Below are 23724 nucleotides of genomic sequence, written 5' to 3' on the forward strand. Positions count from 1 at the left end.
AAGTAGTATGGGACATGCTCAGAGGTGCTCCTCATCCTGCTTTGATACACACAGCACTCACAATTATCCTTGGGTTTTTGTAACTGGTACTGAAGTCTGCTTTATTCATTTTTGTACTTGTATGCTAAACACTGACACTGATATGCCAAATGCAATAATGGTTTACCCATGGTGGACAGAGTTTGGTGGAGCTTCCCAATTAAAACAAGCTTGGAAGCAGGAGTCACATCCACTTCTGAAATGGCTTGCCTCCAGAAACTATGAACAGTGCTCACTCAGGTCTTTCTTTCATAGGGTCAAGATGAGTCCACTACAACTTGAGGGCACTTAACAAGAACAACAATTACCTATAGCCACAACCATCTTATTTATAGTCATTGTTCAATTGTTTAAAGAATGAATGAGTGAATGTTTGAATGGGGTCCCTCAGAACGAAAATGCTACCCTGCTGTGTCCCTGTCATTCTAGTCATGGAGAAAGAAACTAGGAAAGACTTTGTTGCTCCCCTTGGGAAAATGTCCTACACGCAATGTAACAATAACATAACTGTATCCATAATTGTTAACTTGAACAGTCTAAACCTGTTCTGTCCAATAAGATAGTCACTGGCCACATATAAAATGTGGTTAATCAGATTTGAGGACTGTTGCAAGCTCAGAGCATCAAGAGTCGCCCACTGAAAATCCTCTGAAACAGTTTTGCTGACATATCTAAGGTTCCCACTGTGAGTCAGAATGGGCTCTATGGCAGTTGGTTGGTTGACGGGTTAGAATAAAATCAGACCTTGATGATTTAGTGTAAAATAAATCAAAACATCTCATTGACTATTTTTGAACGATCACATGTTGAAACAACTTTTTAGATATTTTGCATTAAATAAAACATGTTGCGAAAATTATTTTTACCTTTTCTTAACCTTTCTTAATATGTATATTGTTAGTTTCCATCAATTCCTTTCTCAACTCATCATAGCCCATGTGACAGAGGGGAACAGTCCCCATAGGGTTTTCTAGGCTAGGAGCTCTGGTGGCCTAGTGGCAAGAACATGTGCTGCAATCCTTAAGGCATACAGTTCAAGGCCACCAGCTACTCAACAGAGAAGAATGAGCAATCTCCTCCCATGCAATTAACTACCTCTGAAAACTCACCAGAGGGTCAGCTGTGGGTTGTTTCAGCAGTTTGCTAGATCTTTCTCACAAAAAAGTGGATGAGAGAATTCAAGCTACTAACCTTTTTACAAGCACAGAACCATTGCACCACCAGGGCTCCTTCTGCAGACGCTAGAAAAATTTTACTTATATGCGTGACTCTCATCTTGACAGTACTCATCTACTCCGAGTGCTATTAGGAAGGGTAATATCAGTGGGTAGTAAGACAGGCAAAGAAGGTTCTGTTGGAAAGATGACATTTTAACTTCATTTTAAAAAGCACAAAGACTAAGCTTTTCAATTATCAGCCCTGCATAAGCAAGCAGTTTGTGGGCTGTGGGCTGTGTTTGTAGGCAATGCTCATATACAGGTTTGGCTGGAAAGATAGTTTGGTTTGGAGAATCTGGACAAGGGTTGGAAAGGCTGATGAGACTGCAAAGTGCACTCTGTGAAGTCTAATAAAATCCTTTGAGAAGTGGGAACCGCCTAGTTTTGAAATAATACAGTGATGGAGGAAAATGAAAGCAATGTTTTCAAAAGAATTATTGAGTGGAAATCCACACCTTTTGTTGTGAAAGGGTGGGGAACTGAAAGTTGGAAGGTGGGATGGGAGGTTTTGAAATAATTCTACCATGCTCTGACCATACAAGAGGAAGAATACAATGACCAAATCAAAGGCGTCAATCTATGATTGCACCACTGACTCACCCCAGGCTTGGTTTTCTCAAGTGTCACATAAGAAAGATCATGTCCATCCTGCCTAATTACAAAAGCCACAGTAAGAAACACGCGCACAAAAAAAGGGCTCTGAAACGTAAAATGCCTGGTAAGACTCTAATCCTTACCATTTATAATATTCTAGTAAGAATGATAATTCTTAATAACGTAATGTTCTACTTCATCCTTTTACAACACCAATATTAATAAGCAAAGAAAGACATTCATTTTACTTGAGCCAAAGAGAATATGAAAAATTAGCTACACAGTTAATTTTTGAAATTTTACAGAAATCTATGGAAGTTATATAAAAAAAGAAATAAAAAGTATGAGAGTGGGGAAATAGCTTGTTTTCAGATGTGTAGCTTTATTTAAAGTTTCAGCTGTTTCTAGTTGATTATTTGGGAGGGACAGATATCTTCCTCATTCCTATTCCTCTCAATTACAGAAGGAAAAAAAATGTGATACTTGTCAGTTTCCTATGTTTGTTTAATAATATAACAAAAACAGTTTGGGATAAAAATTGTCTTTGGAAAATGCTTCTCTGCAGAGATTAAACCTTTTGAAAATACAAAAATATCCGTCTTCAAAGAATACCATTCTCCACTGGCTCATACTCAACAAGACATGCAACACAGTTTGCTGTATAACATTCTTATTCGGCTCTTAACAGTTTGTAAAGTTACTGCATGACATACAATTTTACTTATAACAAGACTAATCTACATGTCCTAAATAAGATCTTGGTAGTTTCAATTACTTCTCTCTGTTCACCACCATTATACTGGACCAAAAGGCAAATAGGATTTGTTCCATCATGACACATGGAGAAAAGATAGAAACTATTAAAGACTTCCTCTTACCTGAGTCCATTATCAACACCCTTGGTACCAGCAGTCAGAAGATTGGTGAAGGTCTGCACTCAGGGACTTCTCCAAATGATTGAGAAGTAATGATGTCAGTTTGAGAACTAAGATTCCCCTGATTCAGGCTGTGGTCTTTTCAATCATTTGTTATGCATCCAATAGATGGACAATGAATGAGGATGACAGAAGAAGAATTGACACCTTTGAATGTGGTGTTGGAAAAGCATACTGAATACTCCTGGACAGCCAAAAGAATAAAAAGATAAGTCTTAGAGAAGGTGCAATCAGAGTTCTCCTGCAGGCAAAAATAGCAAAGCTCCTTGGAGGCAAGGATGGTGAAACATTATCTCATACTCTTCAGGTATGTCGCTAGGAAAGGCTATTCCTTGGAGAGAAACATCATGCTTAGGAAGGTGGGGGGACAGGGAAGGAGAAGACCCTCAATCAGATTGATCAAAGCAGTTGCTGTAGCCAGGGGCTTGAATTTGTCAGAAACATTGAGGATGGTACAATATTGGACAGACTTCAGATCTTCATTCACAGGATCGCTTAGAGTTGTACTTGACTCAAGGCACCTACCAGCACACTTTGAAGAAGTTGACGTTGTTTTTATGTGTGGAGTCTGGACCACCTCCAACCAGTTTTTGTTGGTTTTGTGTGTGATAGCTGGCACTTCATCAGGTTTACAGAGACAGTACTAAATTGCTCAGGAAAGGATCCCATCCTTCTCCTGTGGAGCTGCTGGTGGAGTCAAACCGTGTGACTTTGGGATTGCAGCCCAGCTTTTTATCACTAGCTCACCAGAGTTGCCATTGTGTACTGTTGAGTCTGAACCAACCATTGCTGACCCATAGTGTGTTTTTTAGGCAGTTAATGCCATGGAAAGAAAATGTTTTTAGAAACTGTAAATCTCATGAGAGGAAATTGCTCATCTTTCTTTTGGCAGAATAGCTGGTAGATTCGAACTGTGTGCCTTTAGGTTGGCAATGCAACTCCTTACTACCAAGTCACCAGAGTTACCTAGAAAGAAGTTGTTAATGATGGTGGAAAAAAGAGGAAAAAATATTAAATTATTATATTAAAATATTTTTTAAAAATAAGACTCAAAGCCTAAAGACTGGTGAAGACTTTTTAAAAATATTTTTAAGCAATATAAAATTAGTGAAGTTGATAGTGGCAGTGAGAAAAGAGAAGTTTTTTTTTAAAAATAGCATGTCCTTATTTAGGACTTTTTAAATATAACAGGACTAAGTCTGATGGCATGTTGTTGTTATGTGCTGTCAAGTCGCCTCATGGTGACCCCTATGTACAGCAGCTCTGAAGTCTGCCCTGTCCTGAGCTAGTCTCACTGATTCTGACCCACCTACCCTCATTGCCCTGGTTACTGTATCAATTCATCTCATCCGGGGTCTTCTCCTCCTAGGCTATCCCTCCACCCTTCTGAGCATGACGTACTTCTCCAAGGACCTCTTGGCCACATGCCCAAAGTATGTGAGATGGAGCTTTGAAATCCTAGCCTCCAACGAGAAACTTCGTTTCACCTTCTCCAAGACAGACCTATTTGTTTTCTTGATGGCCCACAGTACACAGATGAAACAACCTTGCTTACTGAAACTGACTAGGACCTGAAACTCTTGCTGCAGCAGAAGGTCAAGAACTGTACTCTTCAATAAGGATTGAAGCTCAACATCAAGAAGACAAAGATTGTCTCTGCTGATTGTCTCTGCTGGACCACTTGGCAGCCTCATGATAGAAGGAGAGTGATTGAGGTTGTTAACAGTTAAATCTTGCTCTGCTCCACAATAGGAAACCCTCTTAGCACCTGCTGCCAGGTAATCAAAAGATGAATTGCCCTGGGAAAATCTGCTATTAGGGACCTCTCTAGAATGCTAAAGAGCAACGAGGTCAGTCTGGAGACTAAGGTGTGCCTGATCCAGGCCATGGTTACTTGTTATACATCAGGAAGCTGGTCAGTGACTAAGTATGATAGAAGAAGAATTGATGACTTTCAGTTGTGCTGTTGGAGAAGAGTGTGGTGGCATAGTGCTAAGTAAGGGAGCTGCCAAGCAATGGTACTCAGTTTGAATCCACCAGCTGCTGCTTCATGAGAGAAAGATGGACAATCTCCTCCCATGTGATTTACAGCCTCTGAAAACCTGCTGGAGGGTCCGCTATAGTTTGGTTCCAAATTGACAGTACACAACATATCTTCAACAACTTTGTTCTCTGAATCACCTAGAAATTAAATTTTTAGAAAAATAAAATAATGTTAGATCCATAAGGGCCAAGATTTTAATAGAAGGAAAATATTGAAAGTATCTTTTCTTTTAACTGGTAAAATTGAAGTTGCAATGTATATGAAAATAAATTTCTTTCTGAGCCACCACAAAAGTTAAGATACTGAATTTTTTTTTTAAAAAATGACCTTGTAAAGCAGTTCTGCCTAACTCTGCCTAACTTGGGCAGAAGTCCAGGAAAGATGTAATTACTTCTACCAATTAGCGTTCCCACTTGTTTAATACCTGAGACCGGTTCTCGTCTGATCTAGAACAGTCACACCCATGAGGTTTATCATAAATGCTAGCCTTCGGCTCTTCTTCCAGTTAAAAGAGTCAATCCAATAGCCTATGGTAATGGCTTGATCTGAGGAGTTCTTCATGAAGAAATTACTCAGGCAAGTGGTTAAAACGCACAATTACATTATAAACAGTTGAATCTGCCTAATTGGGAGATTCTTTTAGGGCTTCTGCTCTCCTGCCCAGGAAGCAGACTAAACAACTTTGTTGTTGTTGTTGTTGTTGTTGTTGTTGTTGTTGTTGTTGTTATTGTTAGGTGCCATCCAGGCAGATCCAGGATCCAAGTTTGCATTATCTCACATACCTTAAAAATACCTACCAAGATGGGCTAGTGCCTGGCAAAAATGTAATGATTGGAAAGGTGGAAGATCAGAGAAGAAAAGAAAGATCCTCAAATAGTTTGACACAGTGACTGGAGTTGAGCACAGCAGAGGTTGTGTGGATGGGGCAGGAATGGGCAAAGTTTCCATGTGTTGAGAACATAGCACCACTATGAAAAGTCACTTGACAGCAATTAACAACAGAAATATCCTCTTCGCATTCTACACAGCTTTTAAAACACTCATGCTAAGGGAGCTCTGGTGGCCCAGTAGTGAGGAGTTGTGCTACCAATGCAGAGGTGGTATATTTATGTACCGTCAAGTCAGATCTGACCCATAGCTGACCCTCCGCTGGGTTTTCAGAGGCAGTTAATCACAATAAAGGAGGTTTCTCATCCTCTCACAGAGCAGCTGGTGGCCTCAAACCAGGTGCCTTCTGGATTCCAGCACACATTCTTTGCCACTAGGCCACCAGAGGTTCAAATCCACCGGTTAGTCCACAGGAGAAGGAGGGGAATTCCTCTCTTCCATGATTTACAGCTCCTGAAAACCAGTGAATGAATTGATGGCTGGGAGTTGGGTTTGACTGAACAACACACAACAACAACAAGATAAAGATAGATAATATCTCAATAATAAGAAAGAGATAGATGGTCTCTCTATCTATCATGATATGAGACTTTACTTTCCAAATGGAGTATACTCTAAAGTATTAGTAAAATCAAATTGTACCAGATTAAATAATAATCTTTAAAAATTAATATTTGTATTTCATTGAGGAATTTTTCTTGATATATAATGTTTTGTGGTTTTAAGTTTTAAAATTCAGTATATATAAAAAGCTGAGTTATTTTTTTAAAAGCTATGGCAAATAATAAATTTTACATTTTTCCTGAATCCTACAGATGTAAATTATTTATCAAAGAGATGTTTAAAGTTCTTTATGATCCAAGCAGGGAGTAAGGAATATCTTACTGTTAGTACCTCTTAGAAATGAGAAAATGGTCATGCTTAAACCAAGATGAGATCTGCTCACTGGATCTTTAGTATAATCTGAAGATCTAATCCATTTCACTCTAAAGTTTTAAATAACTCCAAACAAATTTTAGCCAAATTTAGTCAGGAGTTATTATTACAAATATATTTTTTAAATATAAATCTTCAAAATATGTTTATTATCTTTTTCACTGTATTTAGCAGAAATCTTAATATTGTTATACATGTTATTATAAGAAAATTATGCATATGGATATCAAATGACTTTATCTCATGGACTATTTTATTAATTTAATAATATGATTTGTTTCCACAATACACTATTTTTTACATTTTTGTTGTAATTTTGATTTTTCAATCAAACACATTTTACTCCAGAGCATCAGTTGCAATCAGTACCCACAATGCCTGCCATTTGCTTGTTGCATATTGTCTTTCTTAGAATATACTTCTGATTCCTCGCTGAACTAAAGCATGTAGGCTCCATCAATGATTTAAGTCATGTAACCAAAATAATTTTCAAAAATCAAAAAACAAGAAGAAAGTATAGCAATTTTTAAGATAAGGACTACTTTTCTACATTGATACTCCCAATCCAAGTCACCAAAAAAGAGGTTATAGATTTAATTTTAACATAATGTCATTTCATTGTCCAAAACTAAATATTTATTAAATATTTTACATAATTTTACTAATTATGTAGTATTTGTTACCATATTATGAGTAATTATTAGCTAAAATAATTATTTTTAAAAAAAAAAAGCTAGTCTAAATAGTATAACTAGCATACCTAGACCAAGAGGCTGTTGTGTAAACAGAGCAAGGGAACACTAACTACATTATTTAAAATTAAGAAAATAGTGTGTCAGAGTTGTATTATCTCCATAGCTATTCAATTTGATGCTGAGCAAATTACTGCAGACACTGGATTGTATGAAAAAGAATGTGGAATCAAGATCAGAGGAAGGCTCATCAGTAACCTGTGTTATACGGACGACACAACCTTGCTTGCTGAAAGATAAGACTGGAAGAATTTGTTGCAGAAGATCGAAGAATACATCCTTCAATATGGATTGCATATCAATGTCAAATAAAAATTCTTACCACTGGATCTATACACAACATCATGATAGGTGGAGAAAAGATTGAAACTGTCAATAACTTCATCTTATTTGGATTGCCTTTGGTGCCAGTAGTCAGGAAATCAGGAGACTTATTACACTGGAAAAGTCTGCAGTCAGGGACCTTCCCAAGTTCTTGAGGAGTAATGGTGTCCGTTTGAGGACTAAGGTACATCTGGTTCAAGCTATATTGTCTTTCCAATTACTTGCTATGCATTTGAGAGATAGGTAATAAAGATGACAAAAGAAGAATTGATGCCTTTGAGCTATGGTGTTGGAGAAGATTATGGAACATTCCTTGGACTACCAAAAGAACAAACAAATATGTCTTGGAAAGGTGGAGTCAGATTGCTCTTTGGAGGCAAACATGATAAAGCTTCTCTTCATATACTTTGGGTATGTTGCTAGGAGAGGTTATTCTTTGGGAAGGGACATGATGTTTGGAAAAAAAGGAGGGTCAGTGAAAGAGAGGAAGACCTTCAACTAGGTGGATTGACACAGTGACTGCCTCAATGTCCTCTAGTGTGTCAGGAAGTGTGAGGATGGCATAGGACAATACAGGGTTCAGATCTGTTGTTAATAGGGTTGCTATGAGTCATACTCAACTCCCCAGCACCTACAAACATTCCAAATAAGGTAAAGACATATTCCTTTTCAAAGAGGATTGTAATGCCTAGAAGTGTTTATCAACTAGTTCATGTTCTAGAAGTATAAAATAAAATCACATTTTTCATTGTGTTGTCTAAAACTTGGGAATATCCAAGTAGTGTGTCTGTAAAATAGAGGATGAAACAGAGTAAAAAAATTGAACTAGCTTCTCCAAGGTATTTGACTCTGTTTAAAAAAAAGAAAGAACTGGATTCACTAACGCTTAGGACCCTATCCTGCCTTCGCTTCCCAGGAAAATAGAAACTGTGACTCTATGTCTATTATCAAAATCATCCTCTGTGAGGCTAGTACAAACATGATTCATATTTTCTGGATGACTCTTTCCAGTTTTCCTGTAAAGAGGAACATGTTTGGTCTACCCATTCCCTCACGTGTAGCTGAGCTGTTCTCTGAGCTGACCAAGTAGGAGAAGTACTACATTGCTACTGTCTTTCCCCTCCCCAAGCAATTTGTGGTATTGCTTAACAAAGAACAGCAAAGCTGTGAAAACATTTTGAGACATGTTGCAGCCATAAGCAAAGGTTCTTATTCATGCCAATTTAAACGTACATCCTTTGAAATAAAGGTTCCAATTGAAATGTGTAGAATCCAAAGATTCTGAAATTGTCTGTCATAGCGACTCATTTAGTTTAGATTTGTAATTGCTTCTTGATTATAACCTTTGAAAATAAACACTGTAATAACTCCACATTTCTTTCAGGAGAAACCACAATTCTCGGCCAGGTAGAAAGCTAAATTTACCACCACATAAGTTTCTTTGTGCCAGTAATTTATCACTATTTACTTGTGCCAACCTTTGTTAGTTTCTAGTGGAGTGGAGTGTTGTACACCTTTCAGAACTGAGTTGGAAGAGGGGTGGGGTGTCAATCTTGGCTCTTCCACAACTTATATAACCAAAGTTGTTGCTGTTGAGTTGAATCCAACCCCCATGTTTGGAATAGGGCTACCTCCCTAGAGTTTTCCTGACGGGCACCTTTCAGAAGTGGACCGCAAGGCCTTTCTTCAGAAGGAAGGACCTCTGTGTGAATCAGGACCACCAGTCTTGGTCAAACAACTTGACTGTTAGCACCACTCAGGGATGTTCATTGAGGTAAAGTAAGTACTCACTCTATCCGTGTCTCCATTCATAAAGGAAGGATCATAACAAAAGAGTCTCATATGAAGGGAGCTCTGGGGGCCTAGTCTAGAGCGAGATACACTTGCTATCCCGAGTGTTTCCAGCACTTGCAAGCCAACAATGACTCAAGCGAGAGTAATGGCTTGTCCCCTCCTGTGTGATTTACAGCTTCGGAAATCCAGTGAAGGGTCAGCTATGAATCAGTTCTCATTTGACAGCAGTGAGATAATATGATGAATAAGCATAAAATGCTATGACTATAGAAACTCTCATATAGAAACAGCACAACAAGCACTAGCTAATGCTATTACTCTATTCCTTCATTTTTCACAAGTGTTTCCTGCTAAATAATTTTCAGATCAGATAAGCATGGGTCAGTAAGAGCTATTAACACTTTTAAACTCTTCTCTCCCTCATCGGCTTCAATGCAGTAAACATAATTTATCCAGTTTTTCTCAGCCTTACCCCCACCCTGATGTCAGCCTCATTCTACAACAGTGGCACCATATAGTTTAAAAGTAATATATTTTAGGGCATTATGATTATCATAAGAGTCCTGAATGAGGGTTGCAGAGTGGAGTATACTTGGGATGGGGTTGGGGGTTTAGGTTTGCGGGGGGGATTATGTACCAGTGAAGGAGTTTTTCTTTTGCTTTTCAAGGAGAAAAGCGAACTGGGGATGGGGATGGGGTGGGTGGGGAGAAAAGTGCAACAATGAATGAATGAAAATCCAAAATCTCTATAGATGTTCATTGAAATTAATAAAAATTTTAAAAAGAGTTATTAACACATACTGACAAATAGATACTGTAAAGATTGCAAGAAATAAAAATATAGAAGCATCTTCTAAGTCTAGCAAATTAATTCACATAGTATTAAAAAAAATGAAGCTCTGGGAGCCTAGTAGCAAGAAGCTGTGCTGCAAACCCAAAGGCACATGGTTCAAGGCCACCAGCTGCTCCTCGGGAGAAGGATGGGCAATTAATCCCATGCTATTGACTGCCTCTGAACACCCACTGGAGGGTCAACTATGAGTCAGTTCCAACTCAACAGTACACAACAACAACATAAAGAAAAATAATAAATCACAGTAAACCATAATGGGCTAAATTACAAGATAGAGACACTGTTGTTTAGTAGTAGTAGTAGTAGTAGTAATTTTAATGAAAGTTTACAGACTCCAACAGGGTAAAAAGGGAAGCCACAGATTGGGGGGAAAAATACTTGGTAATGACATGTCAGACAAGGGACTTATATGTAGAATTTATAAAATATGTGAGCACCACAACAAGATAAAGGTAAATAACCCAATTGAAAAATGGGCATAGGATATGAACAGACATTTCACCAAAGAAGACATTCAGATGGCCCACAAGCATATGAAGAAATGTTCAAAATCCCTAGCTCCAAGAGAGATGCAAATCAAAACAGTTATGAGATATCATCTCACCCCAGTAAGAACAGCAAAATTTAACAGAACAGCACACATCAAATGCTGGCAAGGTTGTGGAGAAACTGGAACACGTATTCACTGTTGGTGGGAGTGTAAAATGGTGCAACCACTGTGGAAGGCGGTATGGTGCTTTCTCAAAAAGTTGCAAATAGAGATACCATTTGACCCAGCAATTCCACTACGGGGAATTTACACTAAAGAAACCATAACTGCCACCCAAGCAGATGTATGCACACCCATGTTTATTGTGGCTTTGTTCGTAATAACAAAGAGCTGGAAACAACCCAAGTGCCCAGCAACAAATGAATGGATAGAGAAGCTGTGGTATATACACACAATAGAATACTATGATGCATTGAAAAACAAGGAACTCATGCAATATTATTAAAAATGGGTGACTCTGGAGGACATTATGCTGAGTGAAATATCTCAGTCACAAAACAACAAATATGACATAGGACCACTATTGTAAAAGGAGATTGACATCAGGGTTGAGGAAAGACAGAGAAGATGGGGAGGAATGATGTATACGGCACTGAAACAGATGAGGGAGAGGACTGTTTAAAAGGGATATATGACTGGGTTTTATTGTCATGACAGGAGAGCAGAATGAAGGCTGCACAGTGGAGTGGACTTGGGGAGAGGAATTACATAACAATGAAAGAGTTTTTCTTTTACTTTTCAAGGAGAAGAGTGAATTGGGAGGTGAGGGGCAGGGAGAAAAGTGCAACAATGAATGACTGAAACCCTAAGTCTCTGTAAACTTTCATTCAATTAATTCTAAAAAAAGAAATATTTGGTTACTGCAATCAGCTGTTAGCTATTTTCCAAAGTTCAACAGGTTCATCTTTATATCATTAAAATATTTCAGTTGTATTAAAATACTGGAAGATCCCACTTATATTGAGGGGAGTTTGTCTTTCTTGCAAAAGCTTTGCCAATTGATTACTGACTCTCCAAAATTAACTTCTTTTGCATTGTTATTGTTGATTGCCTTTGAGCTGAGCATGACTCATGGTGATCCTATGAACAAAAGGCCTGAAGCCCCTCTGTAACTATCGACATTTATCAAAGTTAAAAGAGTTGCCAGAGGCATGTTATTTAGGAAGTGGATGCCACTCCTGCCTCTAATCTTTTGCACTAGGAACAATAAAATATTTTTAAATGTGAATAATAAAAAATCAACATTACCAGCTTTATGTAACTATTTATTTGAAGAATTCCCATTTAATCTGACTTTATTTCAATATCTACAGGTGGCCATATTGGTTCATGGAGAGTTACGAATTCAGGTAAAGTATGAACAAGGTCTTTGTAACTAATTGTTTGGGTTAAAAATATGGAAATTATGCTTAGAAGAAAATACACTTACTTATTGACAGTTGTTATTTGATAATTTAACAATAAAAATCCTAAAACTAACCCAACAAGATTTTAAAACTATTTTATTATTATTATTATTATTACTATTATTATTATTATTATTTACCTCATTCATTCTTGCTTCTTATCTAACTTAATCAACATGATTTCATTAAGCAGGTCATGGCTTCAGGGTAATTAAATATCATAGAATATATAAACAATGTAACATATAACTAAAATATTTTTAAGTATTTAGCCTTTCCACCTTGTTTGACAAGATGTCAGGTAGAGACAATTACACACTGATGAGTTGTAATCTTAAAACACAGAAGGTTCTTTAATCTAGGTGTCATTGGTCAAAACTCAAAGCAAACATGACCAATGATGTATATAATAAAATGGAATTCTTTTCTCATAAGACAAGAGGACAACATGGAGAAGATGAGAACGAAGTACAAGAAGTCAGAAGAAGGTATAAACGTGAATGGGTGAAATTTGCAAAACCCTGCAGAGAAGGAGAAGACAACTCAAAAAGAAACCCAATTGCTGAAGTAAGTCAGCAGAAGTAGCTGTCAGAATAAATGTATGATATATAAATGAATGTAATAAGGTGACTCCAACTACCAAAATGATGACCAAAGACTCAATAGAACAGATGACCTAGTGTTGTTGTTGTTGTTGTTATGTGCGTCAATAAAAATTACAATAACCGTAATGATACATGAGAGAGAAAATGATCATGCTTGACCTTCTAAAACTATAAATTTATCAACTGAATTCTTTTAATTTACTTCTATTAATTGATTTCTCATATATCATGTAATATATATGCTGATACAAATTCTAAGAGACCAATTGAAAGACTGTGGATACAATTAGAGAAATTGTAGGATTCAAGATTAAATAGGATTGGCGATGAAATTATAACGTTGACATTGGGTGATAGGATCTATTAGGTTCCATATCCTGTTCTTGATATTGTATTTTTTTTAATCTCTGTATTTTTTAATTGGAAACTAAAAGTTTCCACTAGTAATACCTGAATAACAACTAGTAAACAATAATAAAAATATAATTTCTTTCAGCGTACCTTTGACTTATAATATGCACTTTCTCTTTCTAAGACAAAAAATGTAAAAGTTACCAATAACTTTTCAATCCATCAAAATGAACAAATAAGACAATTGGGGTGGTGGAGAGGAGGGGAGAAGGATACTGAGTGATAACATCATAACATTGAGTGATTTTGGCTTCAGATTAGATCAGATTTCGAGCAATCCCAGAAAATTACCTACCATATTTCTGGAATAGGAATTGATCAGCCTCCTTTGGGAATCTTTGTTGTTGACAAAAACACCGGACACATTAACATAACAGCCATAGTGGATCGTGAGGCAACTCCAAGCTTTCTGGTAAGTTTTCGGCTTCAGCACTGAGCCCTCTTTATGTGTTATGACGTTAGAAGATGATACTTTGCCACTTGTTAATTTAAAGAAGAGATCAGCCCTCTAGATGCCCCATGAACCACATATAAATAATAGCAATAATGATTCTGTGGAGCCTGCACTAACTAGCGGACTCCTAAAGGATGAGTGGGAGGGGGCATGAGTGAGTTTGGAAGTCTAACACAGAGTTTGTCAAGAGCTTCACCCCCACCTAAGACAGTATCAGCTTTGATGGAAGGACTAGTTGTTTTGTCCAAAATGGACTTCCTTTCCTATTCTGTTTACCTTCAGGGAAAACATTTTTTTTTCCTTAGCAAAAGGATTCCATGTCAGGATAAGACCTATTCTGCACATTTTAATATTAGGTAAACTCAATTTACAAGGGTAATAATGAACACTTTCCCTCTTTCTTCTAGATCACATGCCGAGCTCTTAATTACTTAGGACAAGATGTAGAGAGACCACTTATTTTAACAGTAAAAATTTTAGATATCAACGATAATCCCCCAGTATTTGCACAAAGCATTTTCATGGGTGAAATTGAAGAAAACAGTGCTGCCAGTAAGTCTTTTACAGGATCTACTACTTTTAACAGCTTTATGTTAATCTGGGAATTTGCTTTCTAATATTTGTAGATGAGCTTAGTGCCTACTGCCATTGTATTTCTACGTTACAATGCTGTCATCAGATCAGTAATATATTCTGTGTATATAATTCACTAAGGCAAGAAAAAGATTTGATGCAAATATAGATAATCTGCATGTGTAAACTGGGGTTATAGAAGGTGGAGACACACGCACATTTGATAACTTGACAGACAAGTAAAAATAACAGGTATTTATCTCAACAGCTAAAAATTAGAGAAAACTAGAACGTTTTTACAGAAAGCAAGAAACATACCTGATTGACAATCTTAGTGAAAGAAATGGTGAGGAAAATGTGGTGGTGTTTTTGCTTTGCTTGAGGCATTTTCTTTGTGTTGTTCTTTAGTAAATTGATCTCTAAGATATTTTTTATTAAATTCTATTAGTTTTAATGAACATTTACAGAGATTTTGGGTTTTCATTCTTTCATTGTTGCACTGTTTTCTCTACCCTCCTCCCCAGTTCGTTCTTCTTTCCCCCCCCACCTTGAATGTCTGTTTTAATTGTCCAATTGCCACAGTGCTTGTCAAAGCCAGTTCTGATTCATCTCCTTTGTCAGTGTGTCCTTTGCTAAGATCTTTTTTTAAAGTGTAAGTTTGAAATTGTGTTAAATGTTTAATGTGAATGTAGTTTCATTTTTTACGTATATTTCTAGATTCCCTGGTGATGATATTAAACGCCACAGATGCAGATGAACCAAACCATCTTAATTCTAAAATTGCCTTCAAAATCATCTCTCAGGAACCTGCAAGCAATCTCATGTTCCTCCTAAGCAGAAACACTGGGGAAGTCCGCACCTTGACCAATTCTCTGGATCGAGAGGTAAAGTAAGGAACAGGGAGGCATTCAAGAAAGAGCTTAACTGCAACAAAGCAAAGACAGACACTTGATTTTATCAGAGAATAAGCAAGAATAAAGGCAAAAAATATTCCCTAGAACTCAAGTGGGTCAACTGAGGGAAATTGTATCTTTCTGTCTTGGAGTCACTGATGGGTTTAAACTGCCCAAGTCCAAGACAACCAACCTTTGGGTTAGCAGCACAATTCCTTAACGGTCATCAGTGCTTCCCAGAGGGAGTTACAAGACGGAGCAAAAAGAATACGGATGAAGACTGACCTTTGAGTAAAGCTCACAGGAAAAGGAAATTTTTAGGTGAAGGGAGAAATTTCCATCTAGCGTCAATCTCAAGTTTTCTCTGATATCACATTTTCTTCTCTTTGACATCTTTTAACTTTACTTTGACTTCCAATGGTAAGGAGCTCTGATGGTTTAGGGCACAACATGAAAAGCTGCTAGCCATAAAATTACTAGTTCAAGTCCACCAGGTGCCCCTCTGAAAAAGGTGGACAATCTCTTTTCTAAAGATTTCTATGTCTGGAAGCCTGATGGAGGTTTCTTCATGAGTCAGGATCTACTCCACAATGGTGGGTTGGATTTTTTTTTTCCAAGACAATAATGAATCCCTTTGCCTTCGCTTTTCCATGATTCTACCATCACCACCTCCAGCATCATATGTTGCCCTGTCAGATTCTATGTTATCTTTGTACAAATGGTTTTCAGTACAGACTAACATGGACGTTTTATGAGTGAGTTTCCATTAGATAAACAACTATCATATTCTTCACATCTTTGCTCTGAATATACTACCTTATCCTCAGAAAGCTTACAAAAGATGAAACTTATTCTGATCCATTAAAGATTTCCACCCAGTCATCAAAAGTTTCCTAACTTTTCTCTATTCTTCTGGCAAAGAACATTAACCTACTGGAAAATGAAGCATGACATTCAATATATTGACTCATTATTAGTAGAAAGCAAATAATTTGCATTTGTGTTCTTGGCACTGAAATGTAATTCTTTTCTTTTTTTCTTCCTCTAATTTAGCAAGTTAGCAGTTATCACCTGGTTGTGAGTGGTGCAGACAAAGATGGAGAAGGACTATCAACTCAATGTGAATGTAGTATTAAAATAAAAGACGTCAATGACAATTTCCCGATGCTTAAAGAGTCTCAGGTACACCTTTGATATCTTAAAGAATATGTCTTATAAATGTATATATTGTTTGGAATCCCTGAGTGGTGCCAATGGCTAAATGCTGGACTAGTAACCAACAGGTTGGTCCAGATTCAACCAGAGATGTCTGGGCAATGTGGTCAAGTAGACTCAGGCAGAGTGCAGCTTTATTCTGTACACTTAGGGTCTCCACTCCAAAATGACTAGTTAGCAGCTAACAATTTATGTTACTGTATCATTTACCTCCATAGTTCAATTTTTGTCCAATTATTATGTTTAATCCAGGGTCTCTGTGTTTTTCTTAAACAAATGCTTATAAATACAATAACCAGGAAAGAGACCATAAACATCTTTCTCCTTATTTTTAAAAACAAAATATTATTGTGTTTTTGAAGAGTAACACAGCACTGGAGCTTCCAAGTGAACAACTGCTTCCCAATACATGAATACAGATGTAATATTTCCATTGTGGTTGTTCTGTTTCCATTAATGTGGTTTCCCTACACCCTTACATTTTTTTTTTTTACTGAGGATTTAATGAAAGCTTATAGAGAATTTGGATTTCCATTCATTCATTGTTACACATTTTACTCCCTGTCCCTCCTTCCCCCAAGTTCACTTTTTTTTTTGGAAAAAAATTTTTTCATTATTATATAGTCCCCCTCCAGTCCACTTTATTATTCCAGACTCTGTCATGCCACTAATACCTAATCATATATCCCTTTTATACAGTTCTTTCCTTCGTCTGTTTTAATGCCATGTACATTACTTATCCCTTCTTTTCTTAGTTTCCCCCCAACCCCATGCCAGTTCTGTTTTATAAAAGTGGCATTATGCAGTGTCTGTCTTTTTGTGACTGAGATATTTCACTCAGCATACTGTCCACCAGGGTCACCCATTTTGTATAATATTTCATGAGTTCTTTGTTTTTCAGTGCTGCACAGTATTCCATTGTGTGAATATACCACGGCTTCTCTATCCATTTTGTTGTTGTTGTTGATGGGCCCTTGGGTTGTTTCAAATTCTTTACTATTGTGAACAATGCAGCAATAAACATGCATATGTTTATTGTGCACATATCTGCTTGGGTAGCAGTTCTGGTTTCTTTAGGATATATTCCTAGTAGTGGAATTGTTGGATCAAACATTTTCATGATATAAGAGTTAAGTGATCTCACAGAGAAGATTATTTTTAAAGGATCACAATACTCATAAGCAATAATCTTCATTCTATGGACACTACATATTTGAGAAATTATGATTAGCACACTAAATGTAAATGTCTTCAGGTCTAACACTGAATCTTGTTCTCTGCTCCTTTCTCCTTTAGTATACAGCACAGATTGAGGAAAATAGATTAAGTTCTGAATTACTTCGATTTCAAGTAACAGACTGGGATGAAGAGTTCACAGATAATTGGAATGCAGTATATTTCTTTACCTCTGGAAATGAAGGGAATTGGTTTGAAATACAAACTGATCCCAGGACTAATGAAGGCATTCTGAAGGTGGTTAAGGTATGAACTGGTCTCTCTTTAGTGATAACAATAGCCTATCAAGATTAACCAAACCTATAATTTTTACAAATAAACCTTATTTGATTCTTGTTTTTGTTATGTGCTATCACATGTCATCAAGTCAACTGCGACTCGTAGTGACCCTATCACAGTAGCTCTGAATCCCGCTCTATCCCGAGACATTCTCACTGCCTCTGATACACCTGTCCTCATTACTCCAGTTACTGTGTCAGTCCATCTCATCTGAGGTCTTTCCTCTCCTGTGCTGTCCCTCCACCCTTCCAAGTATGATGTCCTTCTCCAAGAACTGGTCCCTCCTAGAAACATGCACTAAGTATATGAGACAGAGTCCCAAAATTCTTGGCTCTAAGGAATAGCTTAGCTTCACTTACTTCAGGATAGACCTGTTAGTTCTCTTGGTAGTTCATGGTACGTTCAATACTCTTCTCCAGCACCACAACTCAAGCATCAATTCTTCTTCTATCCTCTTTGGCATTGTCCAGCTTCCTGATGCATAATAGGTAACTTTGAAGACCATGGCCTGGATCAGGCACACCTTAGTCTCCAGACTGATCTCATTGCTCTTTAGCATTCTAGAGAGGTCCCTCACAGCAGATTTTCCTAATGTAATTAATATTTTTATTCCCTGACTGCTGATGTGGAGCCAAGCAAGCCAAAGATAATACATCTTCATAATAAGCAACTTGGAAAGCAATTAAATAACATTTTTTTTAAATTGCACCGAAGTACTTTTACCTAAAGACAAATCCTTTTAGTATTTTATTTTACTTGATTCTAAGCTTACATACATTGCACTTGATATTTACTAATATTTTGGTGTCTACAGTGTACATACTTTAAACACAAGAAAGTAAAACACATTTTTTTAAACTTAATCTCATTTTCTCTCCACAACTGAACTACAGTTAGGAATAATTAAAAATACAGAGAACTGTGGCTTATGAATTGTCAATCTGTTTCAGATAAATTATCTATGGTCATCAGAGGAAAATTACTTCCCCCCTCAAAAAAAAAGTGGGAGTATATGAACTAAATCTATAGGAAAAAAATTAAGTAAGTGAAGTTTCCACTTAACATGCTTGGCTACACAGACTCCCCATCTGGGATTAAATTAAGGATATTTACACCTGGGATACAATATAGACTAGAAAAATATAACAATTATTTGGACACGTTCCTTGTTATAGGATATTTGTCTATAGAGACTGCTTCTTTTTCTAACTCCTTGAATCCAGTACAGAGATCTCTAATACAGCCCTGTAACAGAGAATTGCTGGATCCTGGACTACATCTCCTCATTCCTGCACTTTTCAGAGAGTAGGTTACAGCCATCCTCATGTGTACAGTCATTTTTATAAATTTCAAGCTGTGCACACTGCTTTCCATCCTGTGTTGTTGGTTTTTTCCTTATCTCACAAATTTGTGTCATCCAATCTCTCAAACTAGAAACTTGAGTTTTCTCCTTGGATCCTATTTATTTCCTTACAACACTCTGCCAGTCATTAGATTCTGTCCTGGAAGTTATCTCTGAAGTCTGATACTTTTCTACCTTCACATAACCCAGGCTCTATTCTCACCTTGTCTCCTCTCTCCTGAAAGACCTCTTGATTAAAGTACCTATCTCTGCTCTGATGGCTTAGTAGTAAGTAGTTGTGCTGCCATCACAAAGGAACATGATCCAAATCCACCCGCCGCTACATAGGAGAAAAATGGGCAATCTCCTCCCATGTGATTTACTGCCTCTGAAAACTCACTGGGGATTCAACTTTGAGTTGGTTCTGACTTGATAGTACACAACAACAACAAACCTCTATTTTAATTTCTTCTTCCTATCATTGGTCCACGACCACACTTTTTTTTTCTTAAAAGTAGCTTTGATGAGTCTTTCTTCCCTTTATAATTCTCGTTGGTTCTTTATTGGCTACGAAAGTGGTACTCAACCATGATTGCTTGTTAGAATCACCTTAGAATCACCAGGACCTTTTCCTAGAAAGTGGTACTGTATGAACTATTGATTCTGTTGGTCTGTGGCAGGAAAAGGTATTTTAAAATTTCCTTATGTCACTCATAGAGCTAGGGTTAAAAATTACCTGTTGGCCTTTAAAAGGAATTAAACTTTCTTAGAATAAAATACAAAAAAGGTTCACTACCATAGCTAGAATGCTTCCTATCAGTTTATGTGTTCCTTCTGTCACTTTGACCTTTACAAGGACTTTTCAACTGTACCCTTTAATTGGATAACTCCCCCTCTTCCTTCATAACTCAGTATAAGTGAATATCCCTCAGAAGCTTTACCCAACTCTCCCAAATAGAAGTATTCACCATTTGTCACACATCAAACGCTATGACTGGTTTTGTAAATTATCCCTAATATATAATTACTTTTGTTTTCCTCTCCATTGAAAGATGCTTGGACACACAAAGCTAGTTACCATACAGTTAAAATTCAAAACCAGATTTCTTTCCTGCATTATTAATAATAATGTAAAAATATAGCAAAAATGAGTCTTTCCTTATTTCATTACCATAAAAAGATTTACTAGTCAATGGAAAAAGCCATCCTAGGCCTCCAGAGGCTTTTTTTGGGGTCACTTTAATACGAGGGTCAAAGAAATAGTTATTGTACAAGACCACAGGAAAGTGTTTCCACAATGACTGGGTATATCACCCATGCATTGCTTTGTCCATGTACCTTTTTGTCAATCAAGGTTATTTAGAAATGTAGTCTTTTAAATCTTTTTAATTTTTTTTAAAAACATTACTGTACATGTATCTGGTGCCTTTTCTGTGAAACATCATAGCTATCATCTTTAAAAAATGTCATGTTGTTGTTTTTGTTGTGTGCTGTCTAATACAGCTCGTAATAACCCCATGAACAATGATGTGTTGGTTTCAATCTGCACACACACACAGAGCAGTGCTTCAGAAGAAAGATCTAGTGCTCTGTTTCCCTAGAGACTATGGACAAGAAAAGTCTACTAGTAATTCTACCCTATGGCATTTGGAGTTATTACGAGTTTCAATCCACTCAAGACTAACTGATAGGTTAATACTATGTAGTATAGAATTCTTTTGCCTTAATCTTGGTTTGGCATTTTCTCTTTTTTGTGATATTCTGTCCTTATCATTTTCTTTTCACTCTAGGCACTAGATTATGAGCAAATGCAAAATGCAAAATTTAGTATTGCTGTCAAAAACAAAGCTGAATTTCACCAATCAGTACGCTCTCAGTATCGAATCCAGTCATCCCCAGTCACAATTAAAATAGTTAATGTCAAAGAAGGACTTATATTCCGTCCTGCTTCGAAGACATTCGTTGTGCAGAAAGGCATAAGTAGGAAAGAATTGATCAAATATAAGTTGGGATTCTATGAAGCTATTGATGAAGACACTGGGAAGGCTGCTTCGTCTGTCAGGTAGGATGATTTTTACATCTTGTTTTTCCTTGGGATAGCTTTAATCTATATCAAATCTAAATCTAAACTGATACCAAATAACACATAGACTATGATAAAGCTAGAATATAAAGAAAAACAAAATAGGCCAAGATAAGTAACTGGATAACTCACAAAGACTTGTGTCATTAAAATATTAGAATACTACTCTTCACATATCAGCCATCTTGTTATCCAAAACTTTACATTTATGATGTTATAGTAAAAAATATTATCCAACTATCTTGCACTATAAACAAAATATGTCTGGCAGTAAAGGCCACTGAGATGCTAGGAATAACTTTGGCCATGACAGTTAAGGTCATGTGTCAACTTGGGTTGGTCATGATTCCCAGTGGTGCAAATTTGGAATTGTGTAATGATGTAGTCATCCTTCATTTTCTGATATGATATGGTCATTCCCCTATTTTAACTTAATGCCAATTTTCACAAAATGACCTGGTCTTTGGAAAATAATCATGCCAATAAGTAAGGAGTGGGTGTATTATGACTTTAGTAAGGATAACTTATTGTCATGGTATTATAAGTAAGAGGAAACTAAGAAGACATTTTATTCTGTCTAGAGAGAGTAGGGAAAAAAATTATCACAGAAACTTACAACTGAGTCTTGTGGGGAGAAAAAAAAATAATCATTTACCTAAATGACCTGGTTCAAACAGACAGAAGAGCATATAAAAATATATCCATGCCTAATACTTTAATAATAATCTATAAAGTAGCTACTATATTATAAAAGACAAGATACAGTAATTTTATTTCATTACACAAAAAAGAGAACTGAAAAATCAAGCTAAGATATGATTATTAACTACTCTTCATCCATGTGAATATGTTCACTCTCCATTTTTTAAACAAAAGCACAATGTCATACTTTAAATCTAACCATACAAAACACAAAATGAGTAATTTTCAGTAAATCTTTAATATCACATATTAGAAAGATAACTATTTTTTTTTACTATTAAACAGATATGTCATGGGGCGTAATGATGGTGGTTTCTTAACTATTGATTCTAAAACTGCTGCAATCAAGTTTATAAAAAACATAGATCGGGATTCTATTTTCATAGTTAACAGGACAATCACAGCTGAGGTTCTGGCTATTGATGGTAAGAAATGCATTTCAATCATTTTCAAAAAAAACTTATTTCAATTGACACTTGTTTTTGAAGAGATAGTTATGACTAGATTCCACCTAGGAAAATAGAAAGGAAAATTAAAAAATACTAAGATAAATGAGAAATGGCTCCAAATTTCAACACTGGCAGCTTTCAGTTTATTGGTTTTTATTTGTAACATTTTGGTTGGGTTTGTTTTGTTTTGCGTTGTTTTTTCTCAATAAACTTTAATAGCTTGGGTAATAAGAATTAATAGTGGTTCATTCCAAATAATTATTCAAGTTTTAGAAGCAAACATTTAAAAACAAAAATCACACCAGCCTCACTAAGTACAACACATTTTAAAAAGGCATAGTATTTGTGTTGGTTTCATTTGTAGTCAGTGAATTTGCCATCTTATAGACCTTCATTTTAAGTATACTGAATAATAAGTGTAACTAAAGTCGCATTAGTCAATGTGGTAAGTGTGCTGGCTTTTTACCAGATGTAGGAATGTTGCTGTTGTCATTGTTAGGTGTTGTCCAATTGACTACAACTCAAAAACAACCACGAGCTCCGACCCTTGTCCTACCCTATGCTGTATTCATGACCTCTTGTATGCTCTAGCCCATTTTTACAGTCACTGTGTTACTCTTGTTGAGGGTCTTTTCTTTTCTCTTGCTGACCCTCTACCTTTTCCAGCATGTTTTGTTTGTTTGTTTGTTTGTTTGTTTGTTTTTTCCCAAGGATCAGCCCCTCCTGAAGACATGCCCAGGTTTGTCAGATGACAATTCGCCATTCTTGCCTCTAAGGAGCACCTTGTCTGCACTTTCTCCAAGATTTAGAAACAGGAATCTTATAAGAAAACTAACTGGGCCACATACAAGAAGACTTCTTAAATTCATTTTCTTTTACACATGGTCTGTATCTTTCTTTAACTCAAAAATGTTGTTCCTACAGAAAATATGGGTAAGACATCAACAGGAACCATATATGTTGAAGTACCCGACTTTAATGAAAATTGTCCAACAATTGTCCTCCAAACCTCAGAAATTTGTACTTCATCACCTTTCGTGGCTGTGTCAGCTAAAGTTCTGGAGAATGAGAAATATACTGGTCCTTATACTTTTTCGCTGGAAGAGCAGCCTGTAAAATTGCCAGCTTTGTGGAGTATCACAGGACTAAA

General features: G+C 36.6%; 1 protein-coding gene across 1 annotated transcript in view; it reads left to right on the forward strand.

The window, feature by feature from the left end:
• The window catches only part of DSG3 (desmoglein 3), a 51863-nt gene that overhangs the window by 13908 nt on the left and 14231 nt on the right, over positions 1–23724 (forward strand). Inside the window, exons 2-11 of the mRNA XM_006899565.1 lie at positions 12240–12275; positions 12768–12899; positions 13605–13760; positions 14210–14354; positions 15093–15259; positions 16322–16450; positions 17780–17965; positions 21131–21402; positions 22411–22550; positions 23499–23718. Of these exons, the coding sequence (XP_006899627.1) occupies positions 12240–12275; positions 12768–12899; positions 13605–13760; positions 14210–14354; positions 15093–15259; positions 16322–16450; positions 17780–17965; positions 21131–21402; positions 22411–22550; positions 23499–23718 (1583 nt within the window). The remainder of the gene's footprint in view (positions 1–12239; positions 12276–12767; positions 12900–13604; positions 13761–14209; positions 14355–15092; positions 15260–16321; positions 16451–17779; positions 17966–21130; positions 21403–22410; positions 22551–23498; positions 23719–23724) is intronic.

Source organism: Elephantulus edwardii, unplaced genomic scaffold, assembly GCF_000299155.1.
Source record: "Elephantulus edwardii isolate Elephantulus edwardi_28Jun2011 unplaced genomic scaffold, EleEdw1.0 scaffold00261, whole genome shotgun sequence".
NCBI classification, from domain to species: domain Eukaryota; kingdom Metazoa; phylum Chordata; class Mammalia; order Macroscelidea; family Macroscelididae; genus Elephantulus; species Elephantulus edwardii.